The following is a 19,343-nucleotide window of genomic DNA, read 5'->3' on the forward strand; positions in this document are numbered from 1 at the left end:
TTATTTAAAATATATCCACAATTTATAATTTATTTAAATACTAGACAATTTGCTTAATCTTCAGGAAATGACGTCTTGGAGTTTAAATCTCAAAGTTCAAACTTCAGGATATCAGATCCTAAAATTCGAAAATTATGTCTAGAAATTCGAATCTTATGTTCTGAATTTCAAGTTAGCAGCTTAAAAATTTAGAACCCTAAATCCTGAACTTCAAATTAGTAGCTCAAGTATTTTGGATAGAAAAATTCAGAATACTTAATACTGAAATTTGAGTGAATTGATTAATCTTTAAATACATTATAAATTATGGATATATTTTAAAAAGCAGTCTCTTCCATCTATTTTCTAGTTCTCATGCCTGGTATTATCTTTTTAGCTTTTGTTGTTATTACTGATTTATTGTCTCTTTTCTTCTTCTTGAGCCAAAGATCTATCGAAAACAATCTTTTTACTACTCCGGGGTAGGGTAAGGTCTGCATCCAAACGATCCTCTCCAGACTCGGCTTATGAGATTTTACTAGGTTGTTATTATTGTTGTATTTTAAATAGGGATTCTTACCTACTTTAATAGAAACCTATTTACTACCTTTATTTAGGTTCCTTATTAATTACTTTATATACCTATATTTACTAATTTTATACAAAATCATAAAAAGGAGGAAATGAAACATACCTTAAATACTGGGTATCAGTTACACATAATCCCCCTACATTTAAGATACTCTTCCTTTTTCAAAGAATTACAAAATTTCATCTGACTTTGTACTTATCCACCATAAGAAACCCACTAATACCCTAAATCATCACCTTTTTTCATACAAATCAACCAACATCTCTCTCTCTCTCTCTCTCTCTCTCTCTCTCTCTCTCTCTCTCTCTCTCTCTCTCTCTCCTCATACAAATCAAACTATTATCTCTCCAAAATTGTAGCATCATATATTTCTCTGAACCAATTCTGCCAACAACTATTAAAAAGCTTCAAGTATTGACAAATCCATCAACATTATCTCTGAAATTGTAGGTGGAGGGGTATGTCATTGATATACCATTAAAAAGCTTTGAAGTTTGAATTAGATATTCAGATTTTACGAATTTGTAATTTTTTTGGATTGGGTGTTCTTGAAAATGCTTGAAAATATCCTTTAGAGTTTATATCTCAATTTTAAGGGAGATTAGTTAAGTTTAAAGTTGGTTTTAGGTTGAATTTATGATTGAAACTCGAGGAAGAAGAAGTTTCAGAATTGTATTACGATTGTATGATAAATGTATCATAATTGCATTTGAGTTGTATTTGATACGTCAATACCTAAGACAACTCTGATACAATATGCAGAACAAGATTTTCCATACTCTGTTTTTGCGATATACTCTGTTTCCAGAAATTCTCTCTATTTCTCAATCGCAAGTTTCAGTAATACAAAGCAAATGAAAAGAGAGCAGCAATTCCACCACTGACAGCCATTAAAAGGCTTGAAAGCTTTGAATTCAAATTTGGGTTTTCAAAAATCATTATTTGTTTGGATTGAGTGTTGTTGAAAATAATCAGGAATATGGTTTGGAGTTTATATCTCAATTTTGAGGGGTTTTGGTGAAGATTAGACTTGGTTTTGACTGAATTTCAGATTGAAACTCGAAGAAGAAAAATACATTGCAGAAATTGTAGAAAAATTATAGATAAATTGTAGACTGTTGTTTATTTATTTATTCATTTACCTATTGTATGAAAGTTGAACAACATTGTATAAAAATTATATTAAAGTGGATGATTTAGTACTATTTTGGACAAAAATATGTATAAAAATGTGAAACATACATTTCAGGGGAAGCATGTCGATTCCAAATATGTACCCAGTTTGTAGATATTTTGTAGATAAATTATAGATTATTTGTATTCTAATTGTAGATGCTTTATTTTCTGTTTTCACAAATAAAAACGGCTAAAACTTCTACAAATCTTTTGAAAAAATGCAATTATGTCGAAAATTCCAATTAAACTACAATCGAATGGGAATTGGGATATTAAAATTCAATATACCCAGTTTGTAGATATTTTGTAGATGAATTGTAGATTATTTGTATTCTGATTGTAGATGCATTGTTTTCTGTTTTCACAAATCCAAAACGACTAAATCTTCTACAAAATCTTCTGCAAAAAACGCAATTATATCAAAAATTCCAATTATGCTACAATTGAAATGAGAATTGGGATATTAAAATTCAATGTATCCAGTTTGTAGATATTTTATAGATAAATTGTAGATTATTTGTATTCTGATTGTAGATGCTTTGTTTTCTGTTTTCACAAATCAAAAACGACTAAAACTTCTACAAATCTTCTTCAAAAACGCAATTATGTCGAAAATTCCAATTATGCTACAATTAAAATGGGAATTGGGATATTAAAATTCAATGTACCCAGTTTGTAGATATTTTGTAGATTATTTGTATTCTGATTGTAGATGCATTGTTTTCTGTTTTCACAAATCCAAAACGACTAAAACTTATACAAAATCTTCTGCAAAAAATGCAATTATGTCAAAAAACGCAATTATGTTCTGTGGTCATAGATTAAATTAAAAAAATATTTGGAAACAAGGAGCTCTTCAGATCTTGACTAGCCAACTAAGTCAATTGGTTTGTATGAAACAGAAGTACATACTAAAAGTTACTTTGCAGTAAAAGACATTGCCATTTATGAGATTGGACGAATCTTTATGATTTAAGAAGAATAAATATTGAAATAACACATGGAGCTAAGTTAAAGCTTGTGACAACTTGTACATATAATGTGCAAAAATATCCAACGCAAAAGAAGAGTGTCCAGTTAGTGGAAGCCTGGGAACAACATATTTTGCAGATCTGAATGAATTTAACTAAAACATCCTTCAACTCCAACCCGAAAGAATTGCGTTCTGGATATTCTACACAACTAAAACGTAAAGCAATGCTCATTCTGGAAGCCCAGGAATCAATTTCTGAACCGATAAGCTACATAGATTTCAAAGAACCGAACGCCTAGTGAACAATTCTAATTTTAGTATTAACAGACCATGTTACAAGTTAAATATGTAGAAGTACTAGTGTCAAAGATTCTCATGGTATCTGAACCAAAAACATATGAAGGGAAAAAAAGGGTATGAAGAAAAGAAATCCCTCACTAAAACGTGGGTGAGGGTTTGGGAGAGAGAAACGTGGGAGGGGTGGGATATACGGTACCTTGAATTAAGGAGGGATATACGCTGCATTAATTGTACCATTAAAATACACTATGGTATAGAATTGGTAATTTGGTATACTAAATGTAATTATATCAAACCTTAAACATTGAGGGTAATAAGGTTTCCTATATGGTATAGGAATGTAAAAATTCCTTTAATAATATAAAGCTGTCGCCAATGGTGAGAAGAGAGAAGATGGAGATTCTGGATGTAGATTAAGGAATTTTGATGTAAAAAAAAGGAGAGAGAAAAGGAAATGGAAAAAAAGAGGATATAATTGAATCCCTTAATTGAAGACACTAATAATGAAATGAGAGACTTTTAAAGAGAAATCTATACAATTTGTAAGAAAAATCTAAATACTTATTAAAAATTACAAAATATAAAGAATATTAGTAAATAAATTTCTAATAAAGTATAGCTAAAAAAAATTACTTTTAAATAGTAGACTTAAAAGTGGCTATTAGTGCACTGCATCTTTAAAGGCCCACTTCATCAGCTGCAAAACCAAAAAAACAGAAGACTAAACAAACACCTGAAGGCTAAAAACCTCGACAGTTCAAGAACGAACACAGCTTTATTGGAAGGGCAAAGCAAAAAATTTCAAGCTTCCAAATGCTACGTTCAAATGGATTCTTTGTAAATTATCAAACCCTACTTTCTAGAATGATCATTTCACGCCACTCTTGCAGCAAATTATTCATTGGAGGTCTCTCTTACTTCCATTTTTACTAATACTGTGTTTAGAATCTAGTATTGAATTGATTTTCTGACTTTCTATCATTCTGTTTCTTTGCTTATATCATGATTAACATTGCGTTTCCATAGGAATGTTATAGTGTTAAGGGAAAAGGTTCAAATTTGGTATTGTTAGAAATCAGAGGCAGAGCCAGGATTTGAAGGTTATGAGTTTGGAGTTTTAAAACAGCCTCTCTACTCTCTCGGAGTAGGGGTAAGGTCTGCGTACACACTATACTCCCCAGACCCCGCTAGTGGGATTTTACTGGGTTGTTGTTGTTGTTGTTGTTGTTGTCGAGTTTGGAGTTCTAATCCTTTTAAGTTACTGACATCTAAATTAGGGGTAATAATTAGTACATTTTCAATGAATTTCATAAGACAAATACAGGGTTTGAATCAAAACTACTAGGTTCGGCCAAACCTGTAGCTGATAGGCTAGCTCCGCCCCTGGTAGAAATTGCTCAATTTTGCCTTATGTTATATTTTTGGGCCATTCACACTCTTGTTATTATTGAATACTCTCTTATTTGCCTTTGACGGAGCTCCAACGTGAAATGTGTGACTCAAATGTGTCCAAATTGTGCGAGAGAAAAGGTCGAAAACAATTTCTGACTATGGTATAAAATTACCCTCAGTTTGGAGTTTCGTTAGGGGTCAAGGGAAAAACCGGGACTGTTTCCTAGAAGCGGGGTAATATTAATCCAAAAGTTTAAAGATGACAAAATTGCTCAATTTGGTTGACCATTTTCACTAGTTTTAATTTTTTATTTCTCAAATTTAACTTGAGTCATGTATTACCTTTTCCTGTAATACTAATTTTTGTGTCTTATTTCCATATTAATCAACTATGCCTCAATGCTAAACTAGTTGGGGTCGGTGATATTAGTCCTCAATATCCATTCAACTTCTATTTTGGTCTACTTCTTTCCGATAGTGTTAAATATGTCGTCTTTTGATGCAAATTATGGATTCTGTAAAACTAGAGGTTCTTTATACAATTATGACTGTTATTACGAATATGTATTAGGAAAAAAATAAAATGGGTTATGTAAACCGCTGAATCCTCTTGAGATAAGGAAAAATACTAGTAGACTCCCAAAGGGGTTCAAAAATTGCTTTAGAGTACAAGTTCAAATCTCAAATGTAACAATCTACTTTTTTTGAATCCTCTTGTATAAATTCTTGGATCCGCCACAACAACTGATTGCAGCCTTTCTCCTTTATTAGGACTTGGGAGTAGTTATGCGAAGCTCACGAAGGTCATGTTTGCATCTTGACATTTCCAAAAGAATGTTTTTTGAACAGTTGGGCGAGCTTTAATGCTGCAATATTTCTAATGGGATAGGAATGGCGTATGAAAAATGAAAGTTGATATCAATAATTAGCTCCCTTTCTTGTTAAAGTAGGATTTGAGTTTAAATAGAGTAACATGGTTAGTAAGGATTCATATATCGGACCCCAACTTGTTTGGGACTGAGGCATAAATGTTGTAGGATTTGAAGTTCCCTGCTATTGTATGTCGTCAGTGCAGAGATTGTCCTGTCATTTTCTAAAGGATTTGTTCTTAGAAGAGTCCCTTTTTTGACTACCAAATACATGCGAAGATAAATATTGCTTCTCGTGTCTCGCTGTGCTTAGTTGATTTCTTCCTGAATGTTGATGTAATAATTTCTTTCTTGAAAAATCACTGATCTTTTCATGTTAAAGATTTTCACTCTTACAAAGTTTTATGTGAGTGAAATAAAAGACTGGCAGTTTCTTGTCTCTTGTTTGTAGAGAAGGTTGCACTAATATTATCCAGAGTGTTCTAATTTCTGCAGCAATATGCAAATTCTCTTAATGGTTTTTAAAGTTGGGTTTTTGTTTAATGATCATGAAATCCGCTGTTTCAATTTTGAGGTTCGGATACAATGAGTCCGGCCATCTACCTTTCTCCTCTTAAATACCAGACTTGGTTAAACAACTAGTTTCAAACTTGTGGCGTGCGCCTACCATATATATCCAATGGTGTACTACCTTTAATGAACTAAAATCCTGGATCGTGTTAAAGTTAGGTTCTTTCTCTGGTCACTAAATATGAAAGACATGATTTGCTTCGAAGGGGGAAAAATGGGTGGGGGTGGGAGGGGGTCAGCCAATGACATGACAGAGAGTGCTCCTTGGATGACAATTGCATTTTATATTGCTAAGTGAGCAAAAGCATAACCAAGATTAAGCGCTAATGATGGATTAACTGTCACATGTTTGCACATGGTTATTTCCCATCAAAGTTTATGCTGTTGGATGATGGTCTTGCCGTTGTTCACTTCTATGAATTGAGATAGTATGTGCATTCCGAAGTGTTTGACAGTATATAAGGAACCCAAAGACCAATTTTTTTTTGCTTACATTTATGATCAAATCCAGATGAACACCTTATTGTCATATCTAAAAACAGAATGACAATGTCAAGGAGAAATTTTCTTGGATCAATGTTAATATGATATCTTTGGTCAAAATGAGTCAGTTTGAGTCAATAACCCGTTTTTTATGACATCTGATTTCTTTCAGGGCTTTGTTATGATACCAATGAACCTGTTCTCAAACAGGCTTTTGAGCAACATGGTGAGATAATTGAAGGTAATGTACGGATGCCAATAGTTCTCTTTGTTATTGTGACTTGCTTTTATATGGAGGTATAAGCTTATCCACTTTCAGTGAAAGTAATATGTGATCATAAAAGTGGAAAATCCAAAGGATACGGGTTCGTAAAGTTCACTTCTGAAACTGCAGCTAGCAAGGCTTTGAAGGAAATGGACGGTCAGGTAAATGCAGAATAGCATAAGTTCTACTTCTATTCTTATATTTGCTGTTACAGTTTTGTTTGTTATGCTTCTCAGTTATTGGATGGCAGAAATATTCGTATCAGTTATGCCCACAAGGAATGACATTGAGGGTTCCAAATTTCATCTTTCCTCGTACGTTTCTAGATTCTCCACTTTTTGTCATATTTGTTTGTGGCTTATTCTTACACAAGCATAGATCTTTTAATTAAAAGAAGTTACTGAACGTTCTGCTGATTGTGTTCTTCCTGAGAATTTACTGAAAAATTTCCATATCATGATATCGTGGTCTTGATGTACACTTGCATATGTCTTCATTGCAATATTTAATACTTTCAAGTATGTTCATTAATCCTCTGTTTAAACCAAGTACAACCACCCTAAGAATTCTTAAATGACTTGAAAATAAGTAAGGTTCCATTTTATGACGTAGGTGTGTGCGAGAACTAGCGATTTCATCCATGAAAGTTGGTACTGTAGATACTTGTTGAAGATTCTTCAAGATTAATCTTGATTCTTGAGTTTGGTCAAGGGAGAAACATCCACCGAAAAGGTCCTATGCCATGATTTTGCATCGCGTGTCAGGTTCAAATCAAACTTTAATTGATCCATTTTCTTTTTCCCTTGTAGCATGCATATTCATGTTTTGTGTAGGACTAAGGATTGTTAAGGAATTAATTTTACAGCTATTACAAGGGAACTATGATTGTGTTAGCTTGAAATTGTTTAGGGTGATACGCTTTACTATCAATAATGTATAGGGCCATTCAACTTGCTCAAAGCTCTGAAGGGAATCAAAAGAATTATTTCATTTGCATCACTTTGATTGGATTTGGAGAAGTCCAGATCATATTAAAGTTGAATGTTACCTTCTGTATCTGCACATTGTTTTAAAAAGACAAATTCTTTGAAATTTGACCCCTTGTCCCTGGCTAACATTTTGTATTATTTTGCAAATTTTCTTTCTCAGAGTTTTATCAAATACTACAACGGAACTATTTCGGTTTGTAATACTACCATATCTTCCAACCCATGATCGGCCAAACCAAACATGAAAAGGAAGATCTTTCACAAAATTTGAGCAAAAATAATACTCGTTGATGAAATTAGGAGAAACTAATTCCTTTCGCCTAACGAAGATATACTATGAAGTGAGCTGAGGAAACAGGAGACTTTGCATACAGTTACACATGATGAATACAGAAGCATCAAGCTATTTATTCCATGGCCTTTAGTATAGTAAACATATTGGCATGCTTCATTGCTAGAGTCATAAATTTCTACCTACTAGCTTTGTAGCCTAGGAGGTCACGGGTTTGAGGCTTGGAAACAACCTCTTGCAGAAATGCAGGGTAAGGCTGTGTATAATAGATACTTGTACTCCGGCCTTTTCCGGGACCCTGCGCATAGCAGGAGCTTAGTGCATTGGGCTGCTCTTTTTTAGCTTTGTAGCCTACAAACTCTGAAACAATCAAATCTTTCACTTGTATCTTTTTGTGCAAAGATAGGTGACAAACTTGATAGATAACGGTGGATGATACATGCTATCATAAAAACTTGTACATACATTTTACACCGAGTCTGTTTTAGTACAACAACTATGGCTCAGTCCAGCTAGCATAAAAGTAGCCAATATATGAAGAATCCTCACAATCCTTGCCCCTATTCTTCTGGAAATGAAAGAAAAAGAAAAAAGAAGAACAGATAAAACAAACTCAATGGGTGTAGAGAAAGGATTGGAAAGAAGAAGAAGGGAGATGGATTATTGAACATTTACAGCTTTACAAGAACCTAAGAAAACAACAACGACGTAGTAGGCGTTTGGACATAAGAATTGTAAAATTCAAAAAAATGGTGAAAAAAAATTTCAAGTGAAAATGGTATTTGAAATTTAGAGTTGTGTTTGGACATAAATTTCAGTTCGGGTTGTTTTTAAAATTTTGTGAGTGATTTGAGTGAAAAATTTGAAAAACAGTTTTTTGCAGTTTTTCAAATTTTCGAGAATTTCCAAAATGCATATTCAAGTGAAAGTTGAAAATTTTGTGAACAAACCCTGATTTCGAGAAAAAGTGAATTTTTTTTTTTGGAAAAATCTTCCATCAAATTTTATGTCCAAACGGGCACGTAGTATCTAAAAGAAACTTGAGATTAGCTATCATACAATCAGTATAATTAGCTAAACTTCAATTACCTGAAAGAGATTTTGAGAAATGAGAACTTGTTTGGAGCCTCAGATCTTTACTTTGCCAAATCTTGTATTGTGATAAAATACAACTAAGGAAGTATTTTCTCAAGACTAAAATACTCTTTTCCAAGAATATAATAAGGTTTAAAGCATGACATAAATGTATTAGAGAAGTTAGATAATTGGTTCTGTTGTCTCTGTGTACTAAAAAAGTATGTTGCTCGGATCCTCAAAAAATGCAGCCGCACCCGTGTCGGATACTCCGAAAGTGCACAACTTTTGAAGGACTTGACATATATCCAGCTTCATTTTTGGAGGATCCAAGCAATGTAGACAAAAATATAAGCGAAGTCATAAACAAGAAACCAGAGAGATATCTAAATAAAGGAGGTAAGAGTTGACTCAGAACCCGACAACAATTGCCTCCAAATTCTGGTGGACGATTGATGGACCATAGGGAAGATTACTTCAAACTTAAAACTCAGTAACAACCCCCCCCCCCCCCCCCCCAAAAAAAAAAAAAAAAAGCAGAAGAGATAAAAAAGATTACTCTTTTCTTTTATAAGTTGTAAAAGTGGAAAAGGGGAAGTGGGAGAAAAGGTAAAAAAAAACCTGGACAAAAAGTAAAATATAGTATTTTAATATTTTATTTAAAAAATTCAAATAATAAAAAATAATATTCGCAATGTAGTCAGTTAATTACTTACAATATTTGAATTGAGTACTTACAAATGAGGAGTGCAATGATCATATTTAATATTAGATTTCTTAAAAAAAAATAAAAAAATACTCATATTTATGCCTGGCCCAAATGAGGAGTGCAATGATCAACTGACAAATAAACATCACTCTTCAGTTCGATATGATTTTGAAAAGTTTCAATTTAGTATTCGATTTCTTAAAATACTATATCAAAACAATTTTGATCAATTGAGGAAAACCTCATACAAGCTAGTTTACATACTTGTACAATTAGCACAGAGTCTCCTGTTTATGTGATGTTTTCTTTGATGAATAGTATTAATATCTTGGTTTGAGAGGTGATTGGGACAAATTTATGTTTAACGTTACTTTTCTGGATATTGAAATTCTATCGAAGCATATGTATAATACATGTGCAACTTGTCCTATGAGGAAGCTGCATTGATGCAGATGTTTCACTTGCAACTAGCCAACTAGAATTGTTGCAATAATTGCTGAAATGATACTAAAAGTGCATAAGAATCCAAATTGGGTAATGAATTTACCTCCTGGATTATGACATCGCCAGGGCTTTGGTTCAGTGATGAGGGCGCAACACTTGAAGTGTGAGTTAACCGCATGTTACGAGTTCAAACTCTGCAGCTGACAAAACCTGGTATTTAAGTCAGCAGGCAAAGGGGCGGGGTCATACTCCCCGAGTTTTGACTTATGAGAAGAACTGGGATTTAGCCTGATAACTCGAGTTTTTTGGTTACCAAACAACAACAACAGCAACCACCTAGTAATCTCACAAGTGGGGTCTGGGGAGGGTAGTGTGTGTGCAGACCTTACCTCTACCCCGAGGGGATAAAGAGGCTGTTTCCGATAGACCCTCGGTTCAAGAAGACGATACCATCAATAAAAAATCATAGAAAAAGAAAAATCAAGAACCATGATTAGTCTTTGTGGTCAATGTTCGACAAACGATGTTAGGGAAGGCCACGATGTCTGTAGCCTGGTTGTTGTGCTTACTTATCTGAATGGGATGTTGTAGGGGGAGACAACATGGGACAAGTGGAGAATCAAGTTGAGGATGTCCTTGTCCTAAGACAGATAAAATGAATCATTTTCATTTTATCTGATCATTTTATCTGATAAGAGGAGCTTGAGACAAGAAAAGAATCTTTCACACACAATATAGTCTATAACATTTTCTAAGAACTGTTCTACAAGTTGCTCCTCTGCTGCTTCCTTTTTTGTTTTTTCCATTTGGAACTTCTTTTAACTTCTTTTTCCAACTTCTTATTTCAGATACTTGGCTGTAGGACCATTATGTCACTTATCTGAGTTTGAACACAAATTAGATCTTGACCATTGATTTTAGACGAGTTTAGTTTCACATAAAAGATAACTGCATGTACGTATATATACTAAATAAGAAGTTGAAGATCTGTATAGGTGATCCCAACTAGAAATGAGTGCTCATTTGAAGACTCTTAGAGGGTGTTTGGCTAAGCTTATTAGTTGGTCAAACTGACTTATAAATACCTTTTGACTTATCTACGCGTTTGGTAAACATCCAAAGTGCTTATAAGCCAAGTACTTATAAGCTAAAATGAGTCATAAGTCATAAGCTGGTCACCCCTAACTTATGACTTTTTAGCTTATAAGCACTTTTAATTTGACCAATTACTTTTACTGGTTTATCCTTGGTACGGTAATATTTTCTAATTTACAAAATACTTTTCTCAAAATAAATTTCTTGACTTTCTCTTCATTCCATATTCGTTGTTAATTATTTTCTTTACAAAGAAATTTTTTAATTTATAATCTTTTAAAAAAATTCTAGGGTATTTCAATCATTTTAACAAAAAAATAGCTTATCAACACTTTTTTATCAAACACATCAACTGTTTATTATCAGTTTCAACACTTCTATCCAAACACGTGAATGCTTATTTTAAAAATCAGTTTTGGCAAAAAAAACTTTTCAATACTTCAAGCTTATCAGCTAATCCAAACATGCTCTTAATATGTTAGAGATATAATCACTAGAGTATGTTGGAGAATCTCTAGTGTTAGATAAATCCTTAAATACGAAGTATTGAAATATTATGGACCTAATGAAGTATTTATGATAATGAAGATTCATACAGTCGACCTCAACTAGCTTGGGTATTGAGGCATAGTTGTTGTTGTGAGAAGGCACGGGAGAAAATATGATATATTGATATTGTGTGTGATGCAATACAAGAGGTGCTATTTATAGCTACTCTATACAAAGGGGATACTACTCCTATTCCAACGTGGGACAATTACATAGCTATCTCTAACATTTACATAGCTATCTCTAACACTCCCCCTCAAGCCGGAGCATATAAATCATATGTACCGAGCTTGTTACATATATAATCAATGCGAGGACTAGTGAGGGACTTGGTGAAAATATCTGCAAGTTGATCATTCGATCTCACAAACTTCGTAGTAATATCTCCTGAGAGTATCTTTTCTCGGACGAAGTGACAATCAATCTCAATGTGTTTAGTTCTCTCATGAAATACCGGATTTGATGCAATATGAAGTGCAGCTTGATTATCGCACACAAGTTCCATCTGACTGATTTCACCAAATTTCAACTCCTTGAGCAATTGTTTGGTCAAGACTAGTTCACATGTTGCCATAGCCATTGCTCGGTATTGTGCTTCTGCACTAGACCGAGCAACTACATTCTGTTTCTTACTTTTCCAGGACACCAAATTTCCTCCTACTAAAACACAATATCCAGACGTAGAACGTCTATCAGAAGGTGATCCTGCCCAATCAGCATCCGAGTACCCAACGATCTGCTCATGACCTCGATCCTCAAACAGTAATCCTTTACCTGGAGCCGATTTTATATACCGGATAATGCGGACAACTGCATCCCAATGACTATCACAGGGAGAATTCATAAACTGACTTACAACACTCACAGGATAAGAAATGTCGGGCCTAGTCACTGTGAGATAATTTAATTTACCAACCAGCCGCCTATAGCTTGCAGGATCGCTAAGCGGCTCCCCATGTCCAGGCAGAAGTTTAGAATTCGGATCCATCGGCGTGTCAACAGGTCTGCAACCTGTCATCCCTGTTTCCTCAAGAATGTCTAACACATATTTCCTTTGAGAAATAACAATACCTGAGCTAGATTGAGCAACCTCAATACCTAGAAAGTACTTCAATTTGCCTAGATCCTTAGTTTGAAAGTGCTGGAAGAGATGTTGCTTCAGATTAGTAATACCATCCTGATCATTGCCCGTAATAACAATATCATCAACATAGACTACCAGATAAATACATAGACTTGAAGCAAAGTGGCAATAAAACACAGAGTGATCAGCTTCACTACGAGTCATGCCAAACTCCTGGATAACCGTGCTGAACTTACCAAACCGGGCTCGAGGAGACTGCTTTAGACCATAAAGTGACCGACACAAGCGATATACAAGGCCACGAGACTTCCCCTGAGCAATAAAACCAGGTGGTTGCTCCATATAAACCTCATCCTCAAGATCACCATGAAGAAAGGCATTCTTAATGTCCAACTGATAGAGGGGCCAATGACGAACTGCAGCCATGGATAGAAAAAGGCGAACTGATGCCACTTTAGCCATTGGATAGAAGGTATCACTGTAATCTAGCCCAAATATTTGAGTGTATCCTTTGGCAATAAGACGTGCCTTAAGTCGATCAATCTGGCCATCGGGACCAACTTTGACTGCATAAACCCAACGACAACCAACGGTAGATTTACCTGAAGGAAGAGGAACAAGCTCCCATGTACCACTTGTATGTAAAGCAGACATCTCGTCACTCATAGCCTGTCGCCATCCTGGATGAGACAATGCTTCACCTGTAGACTTAGTGATGGAAACCGAGGACAATGAAGATATAAAAGCATAATGGGGAGATGACAGACGATGATAACTCAAACCAACATAATGAGGATTAGGGTTTAGTGTGGTCCGTATACCTTTTCGAAGTGCAATCGGTGTACTAGGAGCAGGATCCGCAGTAGGAGCCGTGTCAGGTGCAGGACGAGAACCAGATGGGCCTGATGTAGGGCGCAAACGACGATGATAAGTCAAGAGTGGTGTTCCTGTGGCTGGGGAACTAGGAGGGATAACACTGGACTCCTCAAAAGTTGGTATGGGTGAAACCTCTGTGGTTGAAGGTGGAGGAGGATTACTAAACTCCTCAAAAGTTGGTATAGGTAAGACCTCAGATATGTCATGGTGGTCAGCAGAAGTGACATCAGTTGTGAAGAAAGGTTTAGACGCGAAAAATGTGACGTCAGCTGACATAAGGTACCTATGAAGATCAGGTGAATAACAACGATATCCCTTCTGAACACGAGAATAACCAAGGAAAACACACTTGAGAGCACGAGGAGCTAACTTATCTTTCCCCGGGGCTAAGTTATGAACAAAACATGTGCTCCCAAAAACCCGAGGTGGAAGAGGGTATAAGGCTGACTGGGGAAACAATATTGAATGTGGAATCTGACCCTTGATGGGAGATGAAGACATCCTATTAATCAAATAACAAGCTGTGAGAACTGCATCGCCCCAAAAACGCAGCGGAACACGAGACTCAATTAGAAGTGTGCGAGCAGTCTCAATAAGGTGCCTATTCTTTCTTTCTGCAACCCCATTTTGCTGAGGGGTATAAGGACAAGATGTCTGATGAATAATTCCATGAGAAAGACATAAATTGCTGAAACTGAGAAGATACATATTCTAAGGCATTATCACTGCAAAAAATGCGGATAGAGACATTAAATTGGTTTTTGATTTCAGCACAAAAACTCTGTAATATAGAGAATAATCAGAACGATCTTTCATTAAGAAAAGCCAAGTACATCTTGAGTAATCATCAATAAAGCTAACAAAATAACGAAATCCCAAGGTTGAACTGACTCTACTAGGACCCCATATATCAGAATGAACCAAGGAGAAAACAGACTCTGCATGACTCTCAACACTACGCGTAAAGGAAGCTCGGGTATGTTTCCCAAGCTGACACGACTCACAATCTAATCTAGACAAACTGGATAAACTAGGCACCATCTTTTGAAGTTTGGATAAACTCGGATGTCCTAAACGTCTGTGGATTAGATCTGGAGGATCTGTAACTAGACATGTTGTGGAAGGACTGAGCGAGTTAAGGTAGTAAAGACCTTCTGATTCACGACCTGTACCAATTGTCCGTCTCGTACTGCGGTCCTGCATAATAAAAGAATCATCAATAAAATATATACCACAATTGAGGGCACGAGTCAAACGACTAACAGATGCAAGACTAAAAGGACAACCAGGAACATAAAGAACGGAATCTAGGGTGATAGAAGACAATGGGTTGGCTTGTCCAACTCCTTGTGCCTTAGTTTGACATCCATTGGCTAAAGTAACAGTAGGAAGAGACTGCGAATATACAATATTCGACAAAAGTGATTTATTACCAGAGATATGATCAGAAGCGCCTGAGTCCATGGCCCATGGTCCAAGAGTACTAGACTGGGAAACACAAGCAAAAGAATTACCAGCAATAAGAGTGTCAGTCTGGGCAACTGAGGCTACTTGTGGAGATGTTTGCTTACTTGCTCGATACTGAAGGAGCTCATTATATTCTTCTTTAGATACAGAAAAGCCCTGGTTACCTGTAGTCTCGCTCTGAGCAACGTAGGCATTTTTGGGTGGACGGCCATTTAAGGAATAACACATTTCGCGAGTGTGTCCAAGTTTGTGACAATAAGAACACTTGGGTCTAGATCTCCCAAAACGACCGCCTCCTCGTCTATTCTCCATAGCTTGAGATGCCCGAACATCCACTGTCTGGGATGCAAGAACAGAGGAATCAAGTATCTGTGATGAAATCACTGGGTGACTTGGTGCTGCAGCAAGGCGAAGTAATCGAGAGAATAATTCATCAACTGTAGGGACAGTCGAACTCGCCAAAATCTGGTCTCGTACTGAATCAGGATCATGAGGAAGTCCAGCGAGTGTAAGAACTAGAAACATTTTCTGTCGCTGCTCTTGTTGTTTTGACACACTAGCAGAAATTGGCATCAATGTCTCAAATTCCTCCATGACTGCCTGTACCTGACCCAAGTAAGTAGACATATCTAATTCTTGCTTCTTTAAGTTTGTCATCCGTGATATCACATCATAAAAGCGAGATATATCATTAGTGTATAACGTACGAGCCTTTGCCCAAACCAAATAACATGTCTGGAATGGCCGAAACAAAGGCATCAACTTAGAATCAATAGAACACCACAAGATGCTACATAATTAAGCATCAATTTTTGCCCAAAGCGCATATCGCCTTTTCATCTCCTTCGCTAGACTGTTTAATCAGATGATCTTGCACACCTTGACCTTTACACCACAACTCGACAGATGAAGCCCAAGCTAAGTAGTTTGAACCTCCCATTAAAGGTTCCGAGGTAATCATAACATTAGAGTTTCCAGAACTCATGCTTTTAGACCCAATAACATCAATTCCCAAAGACATCTTGTAAATTATTACCAAATAAGAGAAATAATCAACTGTAATCCACTGAAAATAGAGTAAGGAACACTGAACCAGAATAGTAAACTACTGTAGCAGTTGGAAAGTTACTGTTGCAGCCGGAAAATATTCAAAGTGGTCGGAATGAAATAAAAACAATAGAGGTAGGATCGGAATTACCAGAAGACCCAACTGTTCTGAAGGAACTTTTTCAAAAAATGGCCGGAAGTCAACTTTTTGAAATCACTATTCACGCCGGAAAAATAAAAAAGTGGTCGGAATTTGGTGTAACCTGGATGGGTAGGCTCGGAATTGCAAGGGAAACAATCTGTCCTGAAGAGTCGTCGCCAAAAAATGGCTGGAAGGTGGCCCACGCAACGTTGGAACTTCGCCGGAAAATTTTCTTTGGACAGCTACAGTACCGTCAGAGATTTTCACTGGGATTTGGTCGCCGGACAGTGACTACTCTTGTGGTAGTATTGGATTTTGTGCACAACACTGACCGAGACAAAGCAGACGCAAAACAACTTTGAAAGTCGCCGGAAAAAAGGGTTCCGGTGACTGATTTTACTTCCCGGAATCGCTGGAATTTATGCACAGCGATAAATCTCTCACGATAGCTCTGATACCATGTGAGAAGGCACGGGAGAAAATATGATATATTGATGTTGTGTGTGATGCAATACAAGAGGTGCTATTTATAGCTACTCTATACAAAGGAGATACTACTCCTATTCCAATGTGGGACAATTACATAGCTATCTCTAACATTTACATAACTATCTCTAACAGTTGTTAATGTAGTAACTTGGAAATAAGGCAAATGACATGCTAAAATAGGTTAAAATACAGTAATAATATAAAAATTCTTTACATTATATAGATTAAATAAATCCTTCTAGATAGTAAGACCTTATTGCACAATGAAAACCGTTGAAATGGGGAGAGTCAAGTGATCTAGGATTGATCAAATTTGCCTTGTTATGTGAGAAATGAATGAATCCAACTCCATGTTCTTAATACCACCTTCTGCTACTGATTTCTTAAGAGCTGCACTCAAATCCATTGCTCTGTTCCTCATTTCTTCTCCTTCTTTAGACGCCATTAATTTTTCCACTGCTGCCTGCACCATGATAGATGTTACCATCTCGTGCCTACGAGTCCAATCCTTAACGACTATGCCAACTTTTAAAATCTTCGTGACCAATATAGTATTTCGGGGTTGATCCGAATGCATTGGCCACGCTGCTATTGGCACGCCCATGGAAATGCTCTCCATGCACGAATTCCATCCACAGTGACTCATAAAACCGCCTACAGAAGAATGTGCCAATATTTCCAACTGTGGCGCCCAATCCCTTAACACCACTCCCTTTTCTTTAACTCTCTCTTCGAACCCTTTTGGCAAATCGATCTTTCTTGATTGATCTTTAGCGAAAACATTCCCTTTATCGGCATCTCTCAGTACCCAAACGAACTTCTGCTCGCTCTTTTCCAATCCAATTGCCATCTCCTTGATCTGTTCATCCGAAAATGAAGTTGTCGTGCCAAAAGACACGAAGATCACAGAGTTTTGTCCTTGTTTGTCTAGCCAACTTAGACATTTATGTCGTTTGGTACTACCTTTGGTCCCATGTTGTACTAAAACAGGATTGAATGGTCCAAGTGCCCACTGCTTTTTGTTATTACTAATCTGTTCCTTGGACAGCAAATCAAGAAAAGGACCTTCTATAACTTTGCATGTGTTGTAAATCTTCCCTGAATTGAACTTCAAGTAATCATATTCATTTCTAATGAATTTCTCAAATTCAGGACTAAAACAATCTTCAAGTGAAGGAACATCTTTTAGCATATTTGCATCAATGTTAAAAGGCCTGCCCATATTCTCCCATATGAACAAGAACAATGTGAAAGCTGACACACTGTGAAAAGCATAGGCTTCTGCATTTGGTAAGTACACAAAATCTTGAACCACTGACCCCATTAGGGAGTCATGAATGATGATTGCTCTCTGGCTTTTCGACGAGAGGACACGAAGAAGTTTGGCCACAGGCTTTCGTAGATGAGAAGTTGCCTCGAATGATGGTTGAAGATGGCAAGGAAATTTGATGGAAACGTTCGGATTAGGAGGGGGAGATACGAAAAATGGTGTTGAGAATTCATGAAAATGAATATTGACAAAAGAAAAAGGGTCATGAACTCTTAATTTAGCTTGATGAGTGTGTGTCTTGGTTGTAACATAATGGACTTTTACATTATAGGAAGCAATGAGTTTACATAGTTGAAGAAGTTGATTGAGATGTCCTTGTGCTGGAAAAGGGACAACAACTACTACAATATCATGATTTTTTTGGCCATGGTTTTGGAAATGGAGATTGGAGGCCATTGAAAAAGCTAATCTATGAATGTTTTATTTCAAAATTAGATATGTGCTTTACATATATATACACAGAGAGATAGGAATTTTGGTGTTTTTAGGGCCTATGTTTTGCTAGCAATTTGAAGACTAGTCGACGACTGTAGTTATGAAAATACTTACTCGTACCTGATGTTTATATTAAATTAATAAGTTTAATTTTAACCGTCTCAAAATAAAGTGACAATATATAGCACTTAATATAGGAACTTTGGTGTTATTAGGGCCTATGTTTTGCTAGCAATTTGAAGACTAGTCGACGGCTGTAGTTAGGAAAATACTTATTCGTACCTGATATTTATATTAAATTAATAAGTTTAACTTTAACAGTCTTTTGGTGTTAGCAGGGCCTATGTTTTGCTAGCAGCTTGTCACAGGTCATTCCATTTTTTTGTGTTTGGGAGACTGTGTCTGTTAACATGAAAATACTTACTCGCACCTGATGTTTACATTAAATTAATAAGTTCAAGTTTAAGAGTCTCAAATTTAAGTGATAGCATATACACTTAATCACGATTAATCAATACTCTCTCCTACTTAGCCTTTTGCACGCATACTTTAAGAAAACATTACTAATATGAGTTATTTGATTGAATTGCCCTTATTTATTCTTAGATCTCTCAATCTCATAAAAATAGCACCGGCTAGCCAGTTTTCGGACTAGTCATTCAAAAATAGCCAGCGTTTGCAAAGTCATTGAAAAATAATCATTATTTTGCTGCAACACGAAA

General features: G+C 36.0%; 2 protein-coding genes across 6 annotated transcripts; one reads left to right on the plus strand and one right to left on the minus strand.

Annotated features, from left to right (window-relative positions):
* Window positions 1-3,708: 3,708 nt before the first annotated feature.
* Window positions 3,709-18,147, plus strand: LOC107811974 (glycine-rich RNA-binding protein 4, mitochondrial). Of its 5 annotated transcripts, none has more exons than XR_012700416.1 (6): window positions 3,709-3,927; window positions 6,507-6,575; window positions 6,654-6,760; window positions 6,836-6,913; window positions 7,212-7,363; window positions 18,009-18,147. XR_012700416.1 is itself a non-coding variant. In XM_016636973.2 (5 exons), exons 1-4 carry the CDS (start codon window positions 3,834-3,836, stop codon window positions 6,881-6,883), a joined length of 318 nt encoding a protein of 105 aa, XP_016492459.1. In that variant the 5' UTR covers window positions 3,709-3,833; the 3' UTR covers window positions 6,884-6,913; window positions 7,212-7,593. The 5 variants fall into 5 exon arrangements, 2 of the variants coding, with proteins under 2 accessions (XP_016492459.1, XP_016492458.1); XR_012700414.1 differs by having other exon boundaries at window positions 6,850-6,913; XR_012700415.1 differs by lacking the exon at window positions 18,009-18,147 and adding an exon at window positions 7,749-9,443 and having other exon boundaries at window positions 6,850-6,913.
* LOC107793755 (zeatin O-glucosyltransferase-like) lies at window positions 17,163-18,797 on the minus strand. Its single transcript, XM_016616180.2, has one exon. The coding sequence runs from the start codon at window positions 18,580-18,582 to the stop codon at window positions 17,164-17,166; it is 1,419 nt and encodes a 472-aa protein (XP_016471666.1). The 5' UTR covers window positions 18,583-18,797; the 3' UTR covers window position 17,163.
* Window positions 18,798-19,343: the final 546 nt, after the last annotated feature.

This window comes from Nicotiana tabacum, chromosome 16 (genome assembly GCF_000715075.1).
Source record: "Nicotiana tabacum cultivar K326 chromosome 16, ASM71507v2, whole genome shotgun sequence".
Lineage (NCBI taxonomy): Eukaryota > Viridiplantae > Streptophyta > Magnoliopsida > Solanales > Solanaceae > Nicotiana > Nicotiana tabacum.

Coding starts and splice junctions, on each gene's coding strand:
- LOC107811974 (XM_016636972.2), top strand. CDS start 3,834: ATGCTACGTTCAAATGGATTCTTTGTAAATTATCAAACCCTACTTTCT. Junction 3,928..6,506: donor CAGCAAATTATTCATTGGAG/GTCTCTCTTACT, acceptor GATTTCTTTCAG/GGCTTTGTTATGATACCAAT. Junction 6,576..6,653: donor ACATGGTGAGATAATTGAAG/GTAATGTACGGA, acceptor ATCCACTTTCAG/TGAAAGTAATATGTGATCAT.
- LOC107793755 (XM_016616180.2), bottom strand. CDS start 18,582: ATGGCCTCCAATCTCCATTTCCAAAACCATGGCCAAAAAAATCATGAT.